Source organism: Pipra filicauda, unplaced genomic scaffold, assembly GCF_003945595.2.
Source record: "Pipra filicauda isolate LSUMZ 115617 unplaced genomic scaffold, ASM394559v2 scaffold639_size243937_pilon, whole genome shotgun sequence".
Classification (NCBI taxonomy): Eukaryota; Metazoa; Chordata; class Aves; order Passeriformes; family Pipridae; genus Pipra; species Pipra filicauda.
The window spans coordinates 168,526-188,498 of record NW_024104797.1 but is presented as its reverse complement, the minus strand read 5'-3'; the positions used below and the strand labels follow the sequence as shown (position 1 = coordinate 188,498).

Sequence of the window (19,973 nt, the reverse complement as noted above, 5' to 3'; positions counted from 1 at the left end):
CCTTCTCCTTCCCCTTCCCCTTCCCCTTCCCCTTCCCCTTCCCCTTCCTTCCCAAACCTTCCCTTTCTCCCTTCTCCCTTTCCCTTTCCAGAGTTAAGGTGCCAGAGGAGGTGGCCAGGAGTGGAAGAGGACCAAGCTCTGCAGTGGAAGTTTTAACTTGGGAGCACAAGGAATCCCTTCTATAACTTCTCCCTTTTCCTGATTTTTTTCTAAAAATACAACTCCTCTGGCTTGGATATTTAAACCCAGGGTCTGGATATTTAAATCCAGGGACTGGATTTCAACTAAACAGGGTAAAAATGCTGCTGACAACCCTTGGAACTCTGTGTTAAACTCAGGGTTTCCCAGTTATTTTTTCATGACAATTTTTTCTCCTGGAAATTTTAACCTGGGAGCACAAGGAATCCCTTCTATAACTTCTCCCTTTTCCTGATTTTTTTTCTAAAAATGGAACTCCTCTGGCTTGGATATTTAAATCTAAGGTGTGGATATTTAAACCCAGGGCCTGGATATTTAAATCCAGGGACTGGATTTCAACTAAACAGGGTAAAAATGCTGCTGTGACAACCCTTGGAATTCCTACTACAGTTTCCAGAGCCAGGGCTTGTGGGAAAAGGATGGACAGGGGTGGATATTGGCTGGCACAGGGCTCAGATGTGCAGGAATGAGAGATGTTGAGCCAGCTCTGGGATTCCCTCATTTTCCCTTTGGACACAATTTCAACACCCTTGGAAAAGGGAGTGTCCCAGTTTTCCACAGATCCTTTTCCTGCAGTTGGAGGGAAATAATCGAGACTGGAACAACTTCCACCAGTTGTCTCCGGTTTAAAGCTGAAACTCTGCCAAGCTGCTGCTTGAGAATCGTTCAAACAGCTTTAGTTGTCCTTCCTGACGGACAGGATTCCCAGGAGGACCCTTCTTGAGGGCCAGGATTCCCTGAGGGCTGGGATTCCCAGAATGTTTCCATTCCAGGTGGTCACGGAGCACCACGGGAAACAGAGTCTGGGCACAGCCCAGCTCCAATCTGAAGTCAATCAAGGGGATATTCCCCAATTTATCTCCCCACTGGAAATGTTTAGGTCTATTTTTAACCCTATAATAATAAACCCCCTTTTTTATATAATAACCCCCCCTATTTTTAACCCTCAAAATAAAACCCAAGCAGAAGGCAGAGATTTCCCCCGGAAGACAAAGGGTTCTAAGTCACTCCAGAGGATCCAAAGACAAGTTTTTACAGAGGAAGAAGTGGGAATGAAATGTTTTCAGGGATCTTTTTTTAAACTCAAGGGACTCACAGACCTCAGAGGCACAAAGCAGCAGAGAAATCCAGGGGGTGGGCTCAGCTCCAGCAAAGCCAGCCAAGATCTGGATCTACAGTGGATTGTCTGGTTCCAGATCCACAGATCCGCCTCCTTTATGGCCCTCACTCTCCCAGAAACCTGTGGGAAGCTCAAGGCCCTGATGGGATGAAAACACCTGGATATTTTGGAAGATACTGTTCAAGCCCTGATGGGGAATTTCATCCCAGAGTCTGTTCATAATATAATAGAATCATGGAATCATGGAATGGTTTGGGTTGAAAGGGACCTTAAAAAGATCTTATTCCACCCCCTGCCATGGACAGGGACACCTTCCACTAGCCCAGGTTGCTCCAAGCCCTGTCCAACCTGGCCTTGGACAATGCCAGGGATCCAGGGGCAGCCCTGGAGGTGCAAACAGAACCACAACAGGCAGGGAAGCTGAAGAAGTCTTGGGACAAGCAGATGTTCCCTGGCCATGCTTTGTCCATCGAGGTGGACTCAACCCTTGGCAGGTTCTACCTCAACACCAGCCTGGTCTTTCCTCAATTCCCTTCTTCACCAACTGCTGCCCCCTGAGTGGTTCTCCCACATCCTTGGCATGTTCAAGGTGGCACCAACAGCAAGGAAATCCAACCTGGGGGAGTTCCTGCAAGTTCCCATTTTAAATGGAATCATAGAATGGTTTGGGTTGGAAGGGACCTTAAAGATCTTGTTCCACCCCCTGCCATGGGTAGGGACACCTTCCACTATCCCCGGTTGCTCAAGTCCCATCCAGTCTATCCTTGGACACTTCCAGGGATCCAGGCACAGTCACAGCTTCTCTGGGCAGCCTGTTCCAACATTTTCCTGGCTCTGTTGACTCCTTCACCCAGACAAACACGTTTTTCACCTCATTCCACGTGCAGATGTGCCCGAGTTTATCCGTGGGAGCCCTGTGATGTGGGAATGCGGCCGAGAGCACTGATGGGCACACAGGGAACCCCTTTTATCCCACGAATCCTTCCCCATTAGCACCTAAATTAAAGTCTGCCTGCACCACCAGCCAAGAGGGAGCCCAAAAGAGGAGAGAGAAGATTGATTTTGTGCATATTTTAAGTGCTCTGCGACTGCCAATGTTTATTTGGAGGAAAAATCAGAGCGAGCGAGAAGCGCCGAGGCTCCAAATGAAAATAACACGGGGAAATACATCTCTTTTATCATCAAATTATAGATTAAAATAGGAAACAGGGGGGAATAGAGAAACATATATCTCTTCGTGGAGGCTTTCTGTAACAATCACCATAAAATAACGTAGCAGGTACCTGACAGCTTAAATAAAGATGGGAGCTGAGGCTCCTATCGGCACATTTATCTCCTCTGATCCAGACAGAGTAAAGAGGCATAAAAAGCTGGATAATCACATCTTTCCTGCTCACCAGCTCCCAAACCAGAGGCAGATTTTATACTCAGTTACTCCACAGAATGTCAACATTGTTTGAAAACAAAAGCACCATGAAGGAACACATTTTCCCTCCTCCTTCACTCTTTTTTCCCCTCCTCCTTCACTGTTTTTTTCCCTCCCCCTTCACTTTCTTTCCCTCCTCCTTCACTCTTTTTCCCCCCTCCTGCTTCACTTTTTTCCTTCCTCCTTTGCGTTTTCCACTCTTCCTCCACTTTTTTCCCTCCTCCTTCACTCTATTTTCCTTCACTCTTTTTTCCCTCCTCCTTCTTTTTCCTTCTCTTTCATTCTTTTTCCCCTCCTCCTTCACTCTTTTCCCCCCCTTTTGCCACTTTTTTCCCCTCCTCCTTCACTCTTTTTTCCCTTCTCCTTCACTCTTTTTTCCCTCCTCCCTCCCTTTTTCTCCCTTCTCCTTCACTCTTTTTCCCTCCTCCTTCACTTTTTCCCCCTCTTCCTCCACTTTTTTCCTCTCCTCCTTCACTCTTTTTTCCCCTCTTCCTTCACTTTTTTCCCTCCTCCCTCACCCTTTTCTCCTTCACTCTTTTCCCCCTCCTCCTCCATTTTTTCCTCCTCCTCCAGCACTTTTTTCCCCTCCTCCTTCATTCTTTTATTTCCCTCCTCCTTCACTCTTTTTTCTCTCCTCCCTCACTTTTTCCACTCTTCCTCCACTTTTTTCCTCTCCTCCTTTTTTCCCCTCCTCTTCCACTATTTTCCTCTCCTCCTTCACTCTTTTTTCCCTCCTCTCACTTTTTTCCCTCCTCCTTCACTCTTCCCCCTCTTTCTTCCCTCTTTTCTCCCTCTTCCTTCCCGTTTTTTCCCCTCCTCCCTCACTTTTTTCCCCTCCTCCTTCACTCTTCTTTTCCCTCCTCTTTCCCACTTTCCCCCCTCTTCCTTCACTCTTTTCTCTCCCCCTCCTTCCCTCCTTTATTTCCCCTCCCCCTTCACTCTTTTTTCCTTCACTCTTTTTCCCCCTCCTCCTTCACTCTTTCCCCTCTTCCTCCACTTTTTCCCCTCCTCCCTCACTCTTTTTTCTCCTCCTCCTTCACTCTTTTTTCCCCTCATCCCTCCCTTTCCTCCCTCCTCCTTCACTCTTTTCTCCCCCTTCTGATGTTTTATGATTTCAGTGTCACACACAACGGGACAGATCCCAAACTCTGCCCCTCTGGATCAGCCCCTGAATTTGTGGGGGCAGCAGGACACGGGGTGAGGGGGATGAGCACACAAATCGCCTGCAGAGAAGCAGAGAAAGCACCAATTCCCTTAATCCCTGCCCTTCCCTGTCCCAGGAGCTGTTGGAGCCACCAGCTATCGACCATTCCATGCTGGGCCATCAACCTTTGGCACCCAACACGTCGGATGGAGAGAGCTTTGTGTCCCATCAGAGCTCAGCAGCACGTGGGAGGTGCAAACAGAGCCACAGCACACTTTGAACCAGGCAGGGAAGCTGCCAAAAAATCTTAGGACAACCAGGTGTTCCCTGTCCATGCTTTGTCCATCGAGGTGGACTCAACCCTTGGCAGGTTCTACCTCAACACCAGCCCGGTCTTTCCTCAGTTCCCTTCATCACCAACTGCTGCCCCCTGAGTGGTTCTCCCACATCCTTGGCATGTTCAAGGTGGCACCAACAGCAAGGAAATCCAACCTGGGGGAGTTCCTGCAAGTTCCCATGTTAAGATCACAGAAGCAGGGAATGGTTTGGGTTGGAAGGGATCTTAAAAGTCATGAAAATTCCATTCTCCTGCCATGGGCAGGGACATCTTCCACTAGCCCAGGTTGCTTAAGTCCCATCCAGTCTATCCTTGGACACTTCCAGGGATCCAGGGGCAGCCACACCTTCTCTGCCCAATCTGGGCCAGGGCCTCACCCTCACCCACACAGCCAACAATTCCTTCCCAATATCCCATCTAACCCTGCCCTCTGGCACTGGGAAGCCATTCCCCCTTGGCCTGTCCCTCCATGCCTTGTCCCCAGTCCCTCTCCAGCTCTCCTGGAGCCCCTTCAGGCCCTGCCAGGGGCTCTCAGCTCTCCCTGGAGCCTTCCCTTCTCCAGGGGAACCCCCCCAGCTCTCCCAGCCTGGCTCCAGAGCAGAGGGGCTCCAGCCCTGGCAGCAGCTCCGGGGCCTCCTCTGGACTCTCTCCAGCAGCTCCATGAACACACAAACCCATACCCATCCCTCTGGAAAATCTAACCCTCCTCAGAAGGTGCAGATGGCACAGGTCCAACATCTGGGCACCTCCTGAGAGATGACACATCCCACCAGTGCCCACAGCTCCCCTGCTTTGGATGCTCAACAGCCCCAGGACTGTAATTCCCCTCTGACATTGCTCCTCCACCTCCAAGGAGCAGCCCTGAACCCTCAGAAGGTTCTCACTTTGCCTTTTTTCCCTGGACTTGCAGGCTCCAGGGATTGCCTTGTGATCCCAGGAAGATGTTTCCTCGGCTCTCTGCAGATCTGCATCACTTCACTGCCTCCCTGGGAAAAAAACAAGGACCTGGATTTCTCCACCTCCTTCCACACACCTTTTCTGCTGTGAACTCCACTGACTTTTCCCCCGGTGATCAACACCAGGAGTTCCCTTTTCCAAAGCAGATTTTCCCTCAACCTGTGGGATCTGAACATCTTCTGAGTCTTCATATGAAGCAAGGGCAGCTTGGGCAGGGCTTGGAGCACCCTGGTCTGGTGGAAGGGGGTTGGAAGGAGATGATCTTTCATGTCCCTTCCAACCCAAACCATTCCATGATTCTCTCTAATCTGCCCAGGGGGCTCCAAAATTCTCGAGGGTGGACAGACTGACAGACACACACAAGATTCATTGTCCCAGGAAAGCAGAGGTAGAAGAACAACAACGTTAACTTATTTACCTTCAGTTGAATCAACTGGTTAATTCCTACCAGCCTGAAGGGTTTTCTCCAGGGAAACCTGTGTTTGGCCACTGGATTTGTTGTGAGAAGAGAAAGTTCTTGGCACTTGCTTGAGGAGAGAGGGAAAAATCTTGGCAGCAGCAACCCACATCTTTTTTGGAAAACATTCACTTCCGAGTCCCAGCACGAGGGAAGGTGACAATGAGAGTGACTGTCCACGTTTGGCTCGGAGCCAACCCCTCAGGCAGGTCACACCAGAGCTCCTGCCTTCCTCACCTCCAGCTCCAGGGAGTTCAGGGCCAGGGCTGAGGGCAGGAGTTCTAATTCCTCCTTGGGAGCAGGGAGGGTTTGGGAGGTGGAGAGGGTGAAATGGGGTCTAAGGTCCCACAAACGGGGCTGTTCTGCTGGAGAGGAGGAGTCACCTCCCCAAATATTAACAGGCAGAGCCCAGAGCCTGCCCAAAATCATCACCCACCACTGAGCCCCATCACCAAATGGCCATTGGTTGGCCAACTCCATCTTCCCACGGCACCTTCAACGTGAACGTGGGATATCTGGGATGCAGGGAAAAAGGGGGAGTGGGAAAACTTTGGCCAAGCCTGGATTCCAAGTGCACCAGGCAGCGGAGCGACCCTGTGCCTGCTGACACTGTCCCTGTCCCAAAGGCTAAACCCAGGCCCCTGGTTTAGCTCAGGGACACCCCCAGGACCTGCAGATCCTGCACCATTTATCCCTCACGCCCACGACTCACAAGTCTCCTGAAAAAAATCCCACCCGGCCTCAGGCCCAGCTCAAACCGAGCCCCTGCGACTTCTCTTTCCGTCAGAAACGGGGAAGAAAAAACAGCCCAAACATTTCACTCCAAACTTTTCCCTCTCCCTGCCTCCTGCTGTTGCTGTGTCCCCCCCCCTCCCTGTCTTACAGGAGTGTGACTAATCCTCTCCCTCCCCTCTCGCTGTTACCTTGAAGGTATTTATAGAGCAGGATCGTGTTCCCTCCTGTGCCTTCCTTCCCTTTTCAGCTCTGGGTAAGCAAAGAATCCTCAGGCGTCTCTCACGTGGCTCATCCTTCCCGAGGTCGTGCTCAACCCAAGAAAGGTTTTACCTCTTGGAGAGGACACTTCAGGCTCTCCAAGAAGCTCCTGATGGGCTTGTTTTGCAAACACACGCCCCTGACCCCTTGCCGGCTCCCTGTGAGTGTTGGTTGCCACACACCTGCTTTAGGAAAAAGGGGATTTAACTGTTCCTGAGAAATCAGCCAGAGCTAAATAACATTTATTTCATGTTATCTCAGGTCATTGCCAGTGTTTTCTGCCTCCTGAGCTGGGAGCAGCGTGAAGGAAGACAAATGTAGGGGGTTGAAAGGGATTAAAGTGACACGTTTGTCCAACATCCTCTGCAGGTTGCCTGAAGAATGGGCAGTGCCTGCAGGGAAAGGGTGGCCTCAGTGCTGGGCCTAAATTAGTTAATTAATGACATTCAAAATGCTGGTACAAATGCCCCAGAACTGCCTCGTTCATGTCATTAAACTCCCTTAATCCATGTTATTAAACTCCCTTCCCCTTCAGAGCGGAGCAATCCCTGGCAAACCCACCGGGAACGGGCCTTGGCTCGTGGTGTCTCCTGAGCAAAGCCCAGGAATCGCCTGGTTGGCCTTGGCCAAAACCCCCTCAGGGATTTTAACAGGCAAATTCCCGTTGCTCCAATGGCTCCTGGGCACTGTGTGACCCCTGTGACCCCCAGCAGAGTCACCAAGTCCAGGTAGTTCCAACCATCAGGTCCATGAAACAGCTGGAAATCTCCTCTTGGATTTCTTCCCTCCTCTTTAAGCCACGGAAAAATACCTTCCCTAGGAAAATGTGGGGGTTGCAAGTAGAAAAACAAGGCAGTAAACGATGTTTTAATCTTATTTTCTTTTCTTTCGTGGTTTTTTTTTTTTTTTTTCAGCTGGATAAATTGAAATGATGGTTCCTTGGCTGCTCCCTCCCATCACCAGGTGCTTTCTTGGAGGACAAGAAACCTTGGTGGCTCAGGTTGGGCTCATCTCACTGAACTCAGAGTAAAATCAAGGAAAAATCTGAAATTATCACCTTGATTTGCTTTGTAGCCCTTGGAAATAACACCAGTGTGCAGGGAGGGTAAATGTCCCTTTGGACTCGTCTCCAGGATTCAATGGAAAAGTTCAGGAGAGCAGGTGAAAACCAGGAGTGGTGAAACCTTCCATCTCCTGCCAGGACCATCCCTGACCAGTGGGTGGGCAGAGGAAAAGTGGGAAAAAAAACTCCATTCCCCTTCCTGTCTGGGGCCCCTCTGGGAAGCCCATTTTTGATTTTCTGAACAAAAGCAGGTGAAACAAAAGAGGAACATCTGGGCCTTTATTTCAGCCCTCGTTTTTCTTCCCCTGGAATTATCTTTAATAAGCACTTTATTTTCCCCTCTCTGTCTTTCATTTCATTTTTTTTCCAGCCCTGATTTGTCACTGTTGTTCCAAAGCCAAATTGCACCAAAAGCTCAGTATTTTTTTGTCCGGGAAATGAGCTTCTGTTTTCCAACCTCGCTCTTCTATCAGAGACTTTTGCACCCCTGAATTAAAACCCTTTGACAGAGCACATCCCTAATCCCAGGGCAAGGCAGGATCACTGATCCTTGTGTAGGGAATCTGGGAAGATTTTCAGAGCAGATTAATCCCTTGAACTCAGTTTCTGACTGAGCACCAAAACAAGAGGGTTGTAGGCACAGCAAAAAATCCCATTGTTCCTGAAATTTGGATCCCTGCTTCCTACAAACACCAACAGCCCGGCTCAAACCCTGGGTCTGCCTCACAGGAATTTCTCTTCCCTTAAAAATATCCTTATTTTACACTGTGGCACACCAGAAACAGGTGCTGTAATTCCTCATCCCACGGGACAACATCCAACCCATGGATTAAACATTTTTGGGGGGGATTCACCAAACTTCTTTTTGCTGTTTGGGGTTTTTTGTTTGGTTCCTGTGTTTGTCAGTTTGGTTTTTTTTTGCCGCAGCCCTTCCTTTATAATTAAAATTATTGGTCCTGTGATACCATCTAACGACCTCAATTAGAGATCTGCACCCCCTGGAGTCAGGTACTTAATTACTCCTAGGCTTTCCAGCTTTCCAGAACACATTAAGGATTGGCCTGGCTGGGTCTGGAGGGGAGAGGGATGAAGCAATAGCAGGAGAGGGAGATAAATTCCCATTATTATTCCCAGGAGGGTGGTAACTCTGAAGCTGCTTTTCCCTGGATGTGTGTCCACACTCCACACTGATGGATGAGTCCCCGAGCTGCCACTTCACCTGCAGCCTCACATCCCCTTTTGCAGGCAGGAGAATCCAACCCTTAGGGCTTCCCTGGATCCAGAACATCCCTCAGACCTTTACAGTCCTGTACTTTTCCTCCTCCCAGCTCCTGGATTCTCTGTTAAGCTTCATCTGCATCTTCTGTCCAACACCTCAGGAGCCTCTTCTCCTCTGCTCCAGGGAGAAGATTCAGACCAGATCCAGACCAGTATCAGCTCAAGACCTTCTCCAGTGTCTGCCTTCCCAAATTTCTGGCCCTGATGGAAAAGTCTTGTGGTGCAAGTTGAACGAAGTTCCCAAAACAGCAGGAGAGCTTCCAAGGCTGTATCCTAGAGGAAGTTCCTCATCTGCATCTCAGGACACTTCCTTCAGTTTTTCCCTCCAATTAACATCCCAAATGATCACAAACAGGAGATAAAATTTCTAATGGAAGAGGGACAATCAGGAAATCCTCTGGGAATGTGGCACCCAACCACCCTTCAGGAGTTTCTCAGGGCAGCACTTGTGGTTTTAAGGTTTGCTGATGAGTCCCCAGGTGATCCCACCACCTTCCCAAAGGGAAACCTGCTCTTCTCCCTTCCTTGAAGTAGCCAGATGTTGTCCAGGTTGAAATCAAAGCTTTTATGCACAGAATCATGGAATCATGGAGTGGTTTGGGTTGGAAGGGACCTTAAAGACCATCTAATTTCTACCCCCTGCCGTGCTCAGGGACACCTTCCACTAGCCCAGGTTGCTCCAAACCCCACCCAACCTGGCCTTGGACACTTCAGTGGAATTACTTAGGTTGGAAAACACCCCTGAGATCATTGAATCCAACCATTTCACATTTTTCCTGCATCAATTCCCTGCCAAAGAGCGAGTCCCACAGTCCTGCCCAAACCTGGGGGTTCGGGGTGCTGAGGGGTTCGGTACCACAACCACACCTCGTCCATGGGGAAGGTGTATTCCCAACTCACAGCTCCAGTCCTTCCCTATTCCACCTCCTTGCAAGGCAGAGAACACACATTCCCTTGGAGGTTTTTATGGACTGTGAGCACCCTGAGCACCTTTCCCACGCCGGAAGGAAAGCTCTGCTGGGACGACTCCAAAAGATGCCGTGGCTGTGACAGGCAGCCCAAGGGGAGCACTTTGCCTCTCCAGCACCTCTCAAGGGTTCTGTGCCCTCACCAAAAAGAAGAAACAAACCTCTTGGGAGAGGAGGGGGAAAAACATGTACTGTGCAACTGCTGTAACTCGTGTCAAATCAACCAAACCCCTGCAAGGAGGAGGGAATTCCTCACTCAGGCAAACTCAGCCTTTCTGAGGCTTCACACAAACAGGCCACAAGTGATTTTAATTCATTCCAAAGCCTGCCTAATCACTCAACATGCAGGTTTGTTCTGCTCCCCATTAGGAGGTGGCAAACACGTTGTCTTCACCCCCAGCCTTTGTTAGAAAAGGTTGTTTGTGGGGATTTATGTCACCTCGTGACAGGTTTTGAAGGTGCCTTGTGCTGTACACACCAAATATCAAAGGGAAGCACCAGGCAGCAACAAAGGGAAAAATGCCCAGGGACAGATGCAGAACATAAAAATGACAAAATTAGAGAATCATAAAATCATAAAATCCCAGAAGAACAGAATGGTTTGGGTTGGAAGGGACCTTCGAGACCACCCAGTTCCACCCCCTGCCATGAGCAGGGACCCCTTCCACTGGAATGAGCAAGGGACAGGAAGAAATTAAAGTTGTAATCATGGTGCAGGTGACAATTATGAGGGGTCCAGATTGGGCAGCAGAGAAAAAAAAAATTAAAGCAAAGCCCTCAATAAAGGCTGGAACAATAAAAGGAGACGAACTGAGAAATTCAAACCCCTTTTTGACTGATTTGTGTCAAGTTCTCACAGAAATGACCACGTGAGCTCTGCACAAGTGGTGGCACAGACATCAGCTCTGCTCCAAAAAATTCCCAGCCATCATCCAAGTGAAGGCTCCTTTGCCATGAGGCTGGAGCTGCCCTGTGTTTCCCTGGCTCTGACTGATCCAGGAGGGTGGGATTTCCCAGGTGGCCTCTGCAGAGGCACCGGCCACACTCACTTCACACAAAGCTTGGAGCAAAGCCCGATGGTTTTACAGGGATTGTGCTCAATTCACCATCTCTCAAGGCCTCCTGGAGCTCTCCTGAGACCTGGCCTGAACTTTTGCTGGGTCCAGCTCAGCTCTGAGGCTCCAGGACTCCCAAAATTGTTCCTGTTGGTGCCCGTCTGAAGAGCTGAGCGCTTCCCACAGGCACTTCCAACCCTTGGGGGGTTTGCAGGAATTTCTGGCTCAGCTCCCTGGGGGCAGAAAAGACCTGAAACAGGTGAGCTCAGTGTCTCCTGCTGCACAAACCACCTGCAGCTAAAGCCCTGCAGCTCGGACAGGAACATTAAAGCTGAGTTTTAACTCCAGTTACGCACTTGGCCTTTGGTTTTCCACTGCACAAGCGACAGGAAGAGAGGAGGAAAAAGCAAAATCCACCCGTTTCTCAGGTCTTAACTCACAGCCCTTCAGCATCTGGAGCTGTTTAAAAACTCTCATCCCAAAGGCATCCTGGACTGCCACCCCCCTTGGGGGGAGGGAATAGATGGCTGAGCCTGGGGCTGTATGAACTGTGAGCAATCTGATCCCCCTTTTGGAAGAAACCCCAGGAAACCTGTCCCATCCCTCCCTCCTCACAAACCAGCTGCCTGCACCTGTGTGTCAAGGAGCCCCTTCCAACCCACGTGTCAGCGTGGGGAGTGCTGATAACTCTGCCAGAGCTCTCAGGGAGGAATCACAGGCAGGATTTTCCAGTTGGATTCTGTAAATCAAAGCCACGGCACAACCGGTGTCGCTGCACCTTTCATGCAAACTGCTTCCCCGATGGATTTGAAGAGGAAAATGGAATCATAGAATCACTTAAATTGGAAAAGGTCTCCGAGGTCATCGAGTCCAACCATCCCCCAGCACTGCCAAGGCCACCACTGACCCATGTCCCCAGGGGCCACATCCACAGGGATTTTAAATCGCTCCAGGGATGGGGACTCCACCACTGCCCTGGGCAGCTGTGCCAGGGCTGGACAAACCTTTCCAGGAAGAAATTTTCTCCAATATCCAACCTAAACCTCCCCTGGCACAGCTGGAGGCCGTTCCCTCTCCTCCTGTCCCTTGTTCCCTGAGAGCAGAGCCCGACCCCCCCCCCCCCCCGTCAGGGAATTGCAGAGCCAGAAGGTCCCCCCTGAGCCTCCTTTTCTCCTGTGGAAGAAGGAGATGGATTCCCATGGAGGGAGGAGGAAAGAGATGAGACTTGAGGGTGGCAGGGTGTGACCAGGGCAGTTTTGAGCTGGGATTATGTATCTATTCCAAGAAGATATCCAGGGAAACACTATTTTTCTCCATGAGGACCATGAGGTTTATTCAGTCTCTCCCTCTCTGGGGATCATTCATTCCTTCAAGCCACAGGCAGCTCAATCCCAGTTCTCCCAACAGCTCCAGTCTGGTGGACCAGAGAGTGCAGGAGATGACCAGGACACTCCAGAGGTGTGTCCATGCCCTGCACCTTCGTGGATGCCATTCCCAATGGAAGGGAAGGCTGTGTCACTGCTGAGTCACTGAAAGAGGACTTCTCACCATAGAACCACAGGACACTTTGGGTTGGGAGGGACCTTTTTAGGGTCATTTAGTCAAAAATCCCCCGTGATGAGCACTGACATCTTCAACCAGACCAGGCTGCTCAGAGCCACACCCAGCCTGGCCTCAAATGTTTCCAGGGCATCCACCACCTCCCTGGGCAGCCTGTGCCAGGGTTTTCCCATCCTCATCGGAAAAGTCTTGTTTACCAAGACTTGCTTTACTTGCCTCAGCTCTGGCAAGATGCAGGAAGATGCCTGGGAATATCCATGAGGATAACAACCTTTCCTAACACCCACCCCAGCTCCCCACAGCTCAGCAGCAGCTGTGGCTTCACTTGGGATCAAACCCAAATCCTGGAGGGCTCACAGGGGTTTTAAGTGTGGTGTGACCTTAGAAGGTCCCTGTTTTTCCTGAACACTCATTTTTTTTTCCCTGTGGCAGCCCCAGGTTCTCCTCCAGCCAGGATAAAGGGAGGCTTCACTGATGGAAACTCTTCTTGCTCTCCATAAAACAATCTTTGCCCTGGACACTCCCCCTGCCCGCTCACACCCAACTTAGTTTTCCTCCTTTTCCACCTCCAGGACCAAATGTCCATCCACAGCTCCACTTCCCACCCTCCCTCTTCAAACTCATCCTCTCAACCAGGATGTTCTCCCAGGAATCCAGTCCCACCAGAGCCACATTTGAACCTTGGAAGCCGTGATGGACAAAGAGGTGAAGGCACACGAGGAGGTGGAATTGTCCTCCCAGCCCTATTCCCTGTCCCACTATCCCAGCTCCCAGCATCCAGGATTGAAGTTCACTGCCAGGAGGTGTTGCCAGAGGGGGTTTTGACAGATGCTTTTGAAACAAGGGAGCAGCAGCTTGACAGGAACAAGCTTTTCATAGTTTTCTTCCTTTTGATTTTTTTCCCCTGAAATGTGTTTTTCCATAAGAAAAAAAACCAGCCCAGGAGAACTACCTTTCAATTTGTCCTCTTTCACTTCTGGGCCGAGAAGAAAGAGGTCATTTATATATTTTTTAAGGAAGCAGAAGGAATATAAAGTCCACTAGAGGGAAAAAGAAGTCATGGATATCTCGGGAGCAGGGGGACTTTCATCAACAAGGTGGCAAACCCGGGCGACATTACGAGCCATGTTTAAAAATGACCAAGTGGAAAGTTATAAAAATGAACAAGCCTTGTGTGGAAAATGATGGAGGGAATTTCAGGCACGATACAAGTCATCTGTGAAAACTGCCAGGAGAGCAGGGAAGACATTTCTGTCTCCAAAAGCAAAATAAAACACTACTCGCAGTAATTCATACTAATTATTAGCCTTAAGTAGTACTAATTTTTACCCAGCTGTAATTACTATTTAAGGCTCTGGGGGGGGGAAAAAAAAAAAAAAAAAAAAAAAAAAAAAAAAGGACTTTCTGGATGTGGGAAGATCCTTGCAGAGGAATTTGCAGAGTGTTTGAGGGAGAAGTTTTATTTCTCCTCTGCACCGACATGGGGAGACATAAATATCCCATTCCTATTGATGCAAATAACGGATTGCTCCTGTCAGAACTGCCAAAGCCACTAATTTAAGGAGCATTTCCCTCACAAGCACAGATGCATTTTTCAAGAGGTTTGGTTGTTTTGGTTTTTTTTTTTTAGGTTTTGCTCTTTCCCCCCCGGGATCTGAGTTCCCAAACCAGGTGAAAAATCCAGCGGCTGATCTCCGGTGTTTGATTTCAGCAGTGAGGAACCCGTGGGAAGCACATGCCAGGAATTATGGAATAGGCTGCGGGAAGGAAAACTTGCCAGGGAGGGAAAGGCAGCAGCTGTGGGCAGGAGAAAAGCCAGATGGCATTTGGGGATCCTGCCCTCCATCCCAACAGTCCAGAACTGCCTCTTGATCCCATGGGGACCTCACAGCAAACTCCAGCTTCCAACTCTGCCCAGACTTTCCTTCTCATCCTTTCATTGTCGTTTTGTTACTGTGTCCTCTGAGATCTGAGTGCTTTGGGGGTGGTTACAGGTGTAAAATTAATTCCATTAATTATACTCTTTATATTTAACTCTATCAGTGCTTTCTAGAGCATGGATTTTCCATAAAGCCTTCCTGAATTCCTCACCACTGCCCTGGGAGGGGGGGTTTTAGCCAATGCCACCAATCCAAGCAAATATCTGTGACAACCCATGGGGACCTCACAGCTTCCAACTCTGCCCAGACTTTCCTTCTCATCCTTTCATTGTTGTTTTGTTAGTGCAGGGATTGATGTGTCCTCTGAGATCTGAGTGCTTTGGGGGTGGTTACAGGTGTAAAATTAATTCTATTAATTATACTCTTTATATTTAACTCTATCAGTGCTTTCTAGAGTATGGATTTTCCATTAAGCCTTCCTGAATTCCTCACCACTGCCCTGGGAGGGGGGTTTTCAGCCAATGCCACCAATTCAAGCAAATATCTGTGACAACCCACGGGGACCTCACAGCTTCCAACTCTGCCCAGACTTTCCTTCTCATCCTTTCATTGTTGTTTTGTTAGTGCAGGGATTGATGTGTCCTCTGAGATCTGAGTGCTTTGGGGGTGGTTACAGGTGTAAAATGAATTCTATTCAGCCAATGCCACCAATCCAAGCAAATATCAGGGCAGCAAAATGAACTTCCCCAAAGCCATGTCCCTGTCCCCAGCCGTGTGCTCCCATTCTGTCCTTGCTGCTGGCACTGACATTCCTGTGGCTGCTGGAGAGACAGGTCAGGGAGCTGATCTGGCTGAAAAGAGCTCGAGGAAAATAAAAATAGTGCTCCAAACCTCTACCATTCCTGCTCTGGGTCACCCTGAGTGCCTGTGCCACCAGGGTATGAAGGGACAGCAGGAGTTTTCCAGCCAGGCTGGATGATGGTGATGCTGCAATCCCTGATCTCTCCCAAGCCCTGCCTCCTGCACTCAGGATCATCCCAAAAATGCCAGGGACACACACACACACCCCAAAACAAGGCGCTCCCACTGCAGCCCACATGGCTGGGAATGGAGTGGATGGAGCTGGGAATCGCCAGCTTTGCAGCTGCCACCTCCAGCCTGGCACTCCCACTCCCTGCAGGGACATCTGAATGCCCATCCACGACAAAAACATCCCCCAAATTATCTGGAGAGGAGGGTGAGGCCATCCAACAGCACCTGCTGGGGTGGGGCTGTGCCTGCAGGGGTCAAATGCCAGCTCGGGGATGAAAAGGCCCTTCTGGAGACCTCAGGATCAGGGGTCCAAAAGGGGAATAGAGGCTCATGGTTTGCTCTGGTTGGGCTGGAGGCGATGAGTGTACCCCAAACACCTGGCTCCTGTTCCCAAGTGCTTTGCTGACAATGGAAAACCGGCCATTTGCTCCTTTCTCCAAGTCCACTCTCTCCGGGGGAATCAATCGGGCTCCCAGGCGGTCAGTCAGTGAGGCGTCAATCCAACCGCTTGGAAAACGCATCCCGAGGGACCTGGACTGCCACCCAGAGGTCCTGGGAGCCTTACAGGGAAAAATGCCCAGCTCTGAGGGAGGCTGAGGCCTCCCCCAGCCCAGGGCACAGCCCCTGAGGGGCACAACCCTCCCAGCCTGGGGCACCTCCAGCTCCCGGTGCTCTCCAAACCCCTGGAGCAAAGCATTCCCTGGCTGGAGAAGGACCCTCCTGGGGGGTCCAATTCGTCTCCCTTCCCTCTATCCAGCCTTTGGGACTTGGAAGAGTTGCTGCTGCTGACATCTAGTGACAGGGAGAGCCGGCGAGAGGAATCACCTGGAGCTCTGACACAGCCTTTCCCACCGAGGGAAGATCCTGCTCGGGGGGTCTTTCCCGGGAGACGGGCTCCCAGTAGGAATGCTGGGCGTGCAGGGCGAGCCGCGACGTCCCAGCCACTTCCACGGATCCCAAGACCTTTTTCTCTCCCAGCGGCCACCGGCGCATCCCAGTCCCTGCCTTCCCAAAAAACCTTTCCCGGTCTATGTAAGCACAGGCTCAACCTCGGGGTTGGGAAGCACAGGGAGAGAGGGGGGAAAAATCCCTCAAGGGGAAGTGTCGGGGAGGAGAAAAAAATCCCCCAAGGGGAGGTGTCGGGGGGGCATCCAGGCAGTTCCCAACCCCTGTAGCCTCTTCACCCACGGCTCTTTCTTCCCGGGAATTCCGCGCAGGAGAAGCGCCCGCTCGGAGCTAAGGAGAAGGAGGATGCGAGCGGGATGCTCAAAGCTCGGGAGCTGCAGATTTCCCCGCGGTATCCCACGGGGGTCAGCGCCTCCCAGCCACGCCAGCGGAGCAGGGACGCCTTTGGAGCATCCATAGGGATCGGGGGAGGCATCTTGGGGTCCTTGTGCGAAAACAAAGCCCTGCGGACGGCTCAGTTTTGGGGGGCGTGAGGAAATCTGCAGCGGGAAGCTCCGAACGGACACGCAGACACACACACAGACAGACGCCGGGGTCGGGTCGGCGCTCAGGACGCGGTGCTGTGGTGACAGCGCGGTGACAGAGCCGGGGCTGCCCCCCCTGTCCCCCAAACCCCGACATTTTCCAGCCTGGGCAGCACCGCGGGGGCTCCCGGGGCTCTGCAAAACCCGCCTGTCCCCCCCTCCCCAGCGCGACCCCTCCGAGCTGCTCTTCCCGAGCGAGAAATTCCTTAATTCCCGGGGTAAAGCGAGCCGTTCCCGCGGCAGACAGGACTATCCGGAGCGACGGGAGAGAGCAGAGCAGACAACGCGAAGCTGGTGCTCGCAGAACCGCGGAACGCTTCGGGTTGCGAGGGACCTTCAAGCCCATCTCCTTCCACCCCCTGCCACGGGCAGGGACACCTTCCATTCCACCAGCCCAGGTCGCTCCAAGCTCCGTCCAACCCGACCTGGACGATGCTGCCCCGGGGCTTGTCACCGCTCCCGGAGCGCTGGGGAGGGTCAGACCCCCCCGAAATCCACCCCCCCCCCCGAAATCCCCCCGCAACCCACCCCCAGCACAAAGTTGTCCCCCCGCGGCGCCGCTTTACTCACCCAGGAGGACCAGGGTGCAGAAGCAGAGGATGCCCCTCATCCTCCCGCTCGCCACGGCTCGGCCCCGGCGACTGGGCTGGGCTCGGACCCCCGGCCCGGCCCGGCGCGGCTCGGCGGTGCCGGAGGATGCGCGGAGGGCTGGGCAGGGCGGGAGGGATGGAGGGAAGGATGGAGGGATGGATGGATGGATGGAGAGGGAGGGAGGCGGCCCCGCAACCCCGGCTCGGCCCCCCCGGCCCGAGCGCTCACAGCGGCCCGGCCCCGCTCCGGCCCCGGGGCATCCCCGCGTCGGGCACCGCGGGGGCCCGGCCCATCCTCCGGGGCTGCTCCCGGGATTTTATTTTTAATTGTTTTATTCCTATTAATTAATTTTTTCTTTTTTTTTTTTTTTTCTCTCTCTCTTTTTTTCCCCTTATTTTTTTTCCTTCTATTTTTTTTCTTTGCCGTGGTTGGTTTAATTATGTTTTTTAGGTTTTTTTTTTTTTTTTTTTTTCCTTCTCGCTCGCCAGCAAAAAACTTCTGGCGGCGGGCGCAGCTTCGCCGCCTTCCCCGGGTCGCCCCCGCCCCGCCGCGGCCCCGTGGGGAGGGGCTTGGTGGTCCGGCCTCCTCCTCCCTCCTCCCCGGCCCCGCATCCCTGATCTCCCCCGGCAAGGAGCATGTCATGCTCCTGTCCCTAGGACACGACCCCTTTCAACCTCTTCAACCCCAGGGGGTTTTCTTGCTCCCCCTGGAGGGTCTCGGTGTCCCCCACCCCTCCAAACCCTTCCCGTCCAGATGACAGACCAGCCCCATCCCCTTGGCACCCGTGTCCTAATCTTGGCTCTCTGCTGGCAGCGACACAGCCCTGAAGTCCTGGGCGATGTCCCACCACCCCTCCCAGCCAGGAGACCTTCCATTAACCCCCTGCACTGGGATGACCTTCCAGTTCTTCTCCAAAAACCTCCGTAAATTCAGGTTCTGATGTTCCGTAACTCCCCGTGCCGCTCCCTGGACCCCCTTCCCATGGAGCACTGCTCCCTCCCCACCATTCCCTGGGACTTCCCCCACCTCCCGGCATTCCCCGCCTTTAATCCCCATGTCCCAGCAGGTGACCTTCTTTTGGGAAGCCCGGCTGGCTCCTTGATTTTTTTGATGAGGCGGGAGCAGGTTTTTCACTCCATTTCATGCCTGGAGTCCCCGAGACACAAAACACAAAGTGACACCTTGAGGTTCCCCCAGTAATGAACTGACCGATGGAGCAGGAAAAGCCTCATTCCCAAGGCAGTATCCTGTAAATATGAGCACCTCTGGTCCTGCTCCGAACACAGGCTTGCCCTTTCTCTTTCCCTTTCCTTTTCCCTTCCCAAACCTTCCCTTCCCTTCCCAAACCTTCCTTTCCCAGACCTTCCCAAACCTTCCCAAACCTTCCCTTCCCTTCCCAAACCTTCCCAAACCTTCCCTTCCCAAACCTTCCCAAACCTTCCCAAACCTTCCCAGACCTTCCCTTCCCAAACCTTCCTTTCCCAAACCTTCCCTTCCCAACCTTCCCTTCCCTTCCCTTCCCTTCCCTTCCCTTCCCTTCCCTTCCCTTCCTTTCCCTTCCCTTCCCTTCCCGTCCCTTCCCTTCCCTTCCCTTCCCTTCCCTTCCCTTCCCTTCCCTTCCCTTCCCTTCCCTTCCCTCCCAAACCGAAACCTTCCCAAACCTCCCCAAACCTTCCCTTTCCCTTCCCAAACCTCCCTTCCCTGCCCTTCCCTTCCCTTCCCTTCCCTTCCCAAACCTTCCATTTCCGTCCCTTCCCCGCCATTCCCTTCCCTCCTTTCCCTTCCCAAACCTTCCCAACCTTCCCTTCCCTTCCCTTCACTTACCTTCATCCCTTCCCGTCCCGTCCCTTCCCTTCCCTTCCCTTCCCTTCCTTCCAAACCTTCCCCAACTGTCCCAACCTGCCCAAACATTCCCAAGACCTCCCAAACCTTCCCTTCCCAAACCTTCCCTTCCCAAACCTTCCCTTCCCAAACCTTCCCTTCCCAAACCTTCCCAAACCTTCCCAAACCTTACCTTCCCAAACCTTCCCTTCCCAAACCTTCCTTTTCCAACCTCCTCCTCCAAAACCTTCTCTTCCCAACCTCCCCTCCCAAAAGTCCCCTTTTTGTTCATCTTTTCTCTTCCCTTCCCTTCATCTTTTCCCTTCCATTTCTATCCCTTGCCTTTTTGATTTCCCTTTTTCCTCCTTTCCCCCTCTCCTCTCCACCCCTCCTTCCCTGTCTCTCATTTTAACCCAGAGGCTCCTCTGATGATCCAGGGAAGCCTCAGGACACTTTTCCCACCCTGCAGTGCTCTTGGATATTCACAGGGAGAGCTTTTCCCCACTGCTGGCTCAGGGATTTTCACTAAACAGGTATTTAAACTCTCTGAGAAGGGTTGGTCTTTTTTTCCTCTGGAGCTGTTCAGGGTTCTTAACTCCCATT

General features: G+C 51.8%; 1 protein-coding gene across 1 annotated transcript in view; it reads right to left on the bottom strand.

The window, feature by feature from the left end:
* Positions 1 to 17,877, bottom strand: part of LOC113996059 (GDNF family receptor alpha-4) — a gene marked incomplete at its 3' end in the record, with an annotated part of 72,997 nt that extends 55,120 nt beyond the window's left edge. Inside the window, exon 1 of the mRNA XM_039388348.1 lies at positions 17,529 to 17,877. Within this exon, the coding sequence (XP_039244282.1) occupies positions 17,529 to 17,568 (40 nt within the window). The remainder of the gene's footprint in view (positions 1 to 17,528) is intronic.
* Positions 17,878 to 19,973: the final 2,096 nt, after the last annotated feature.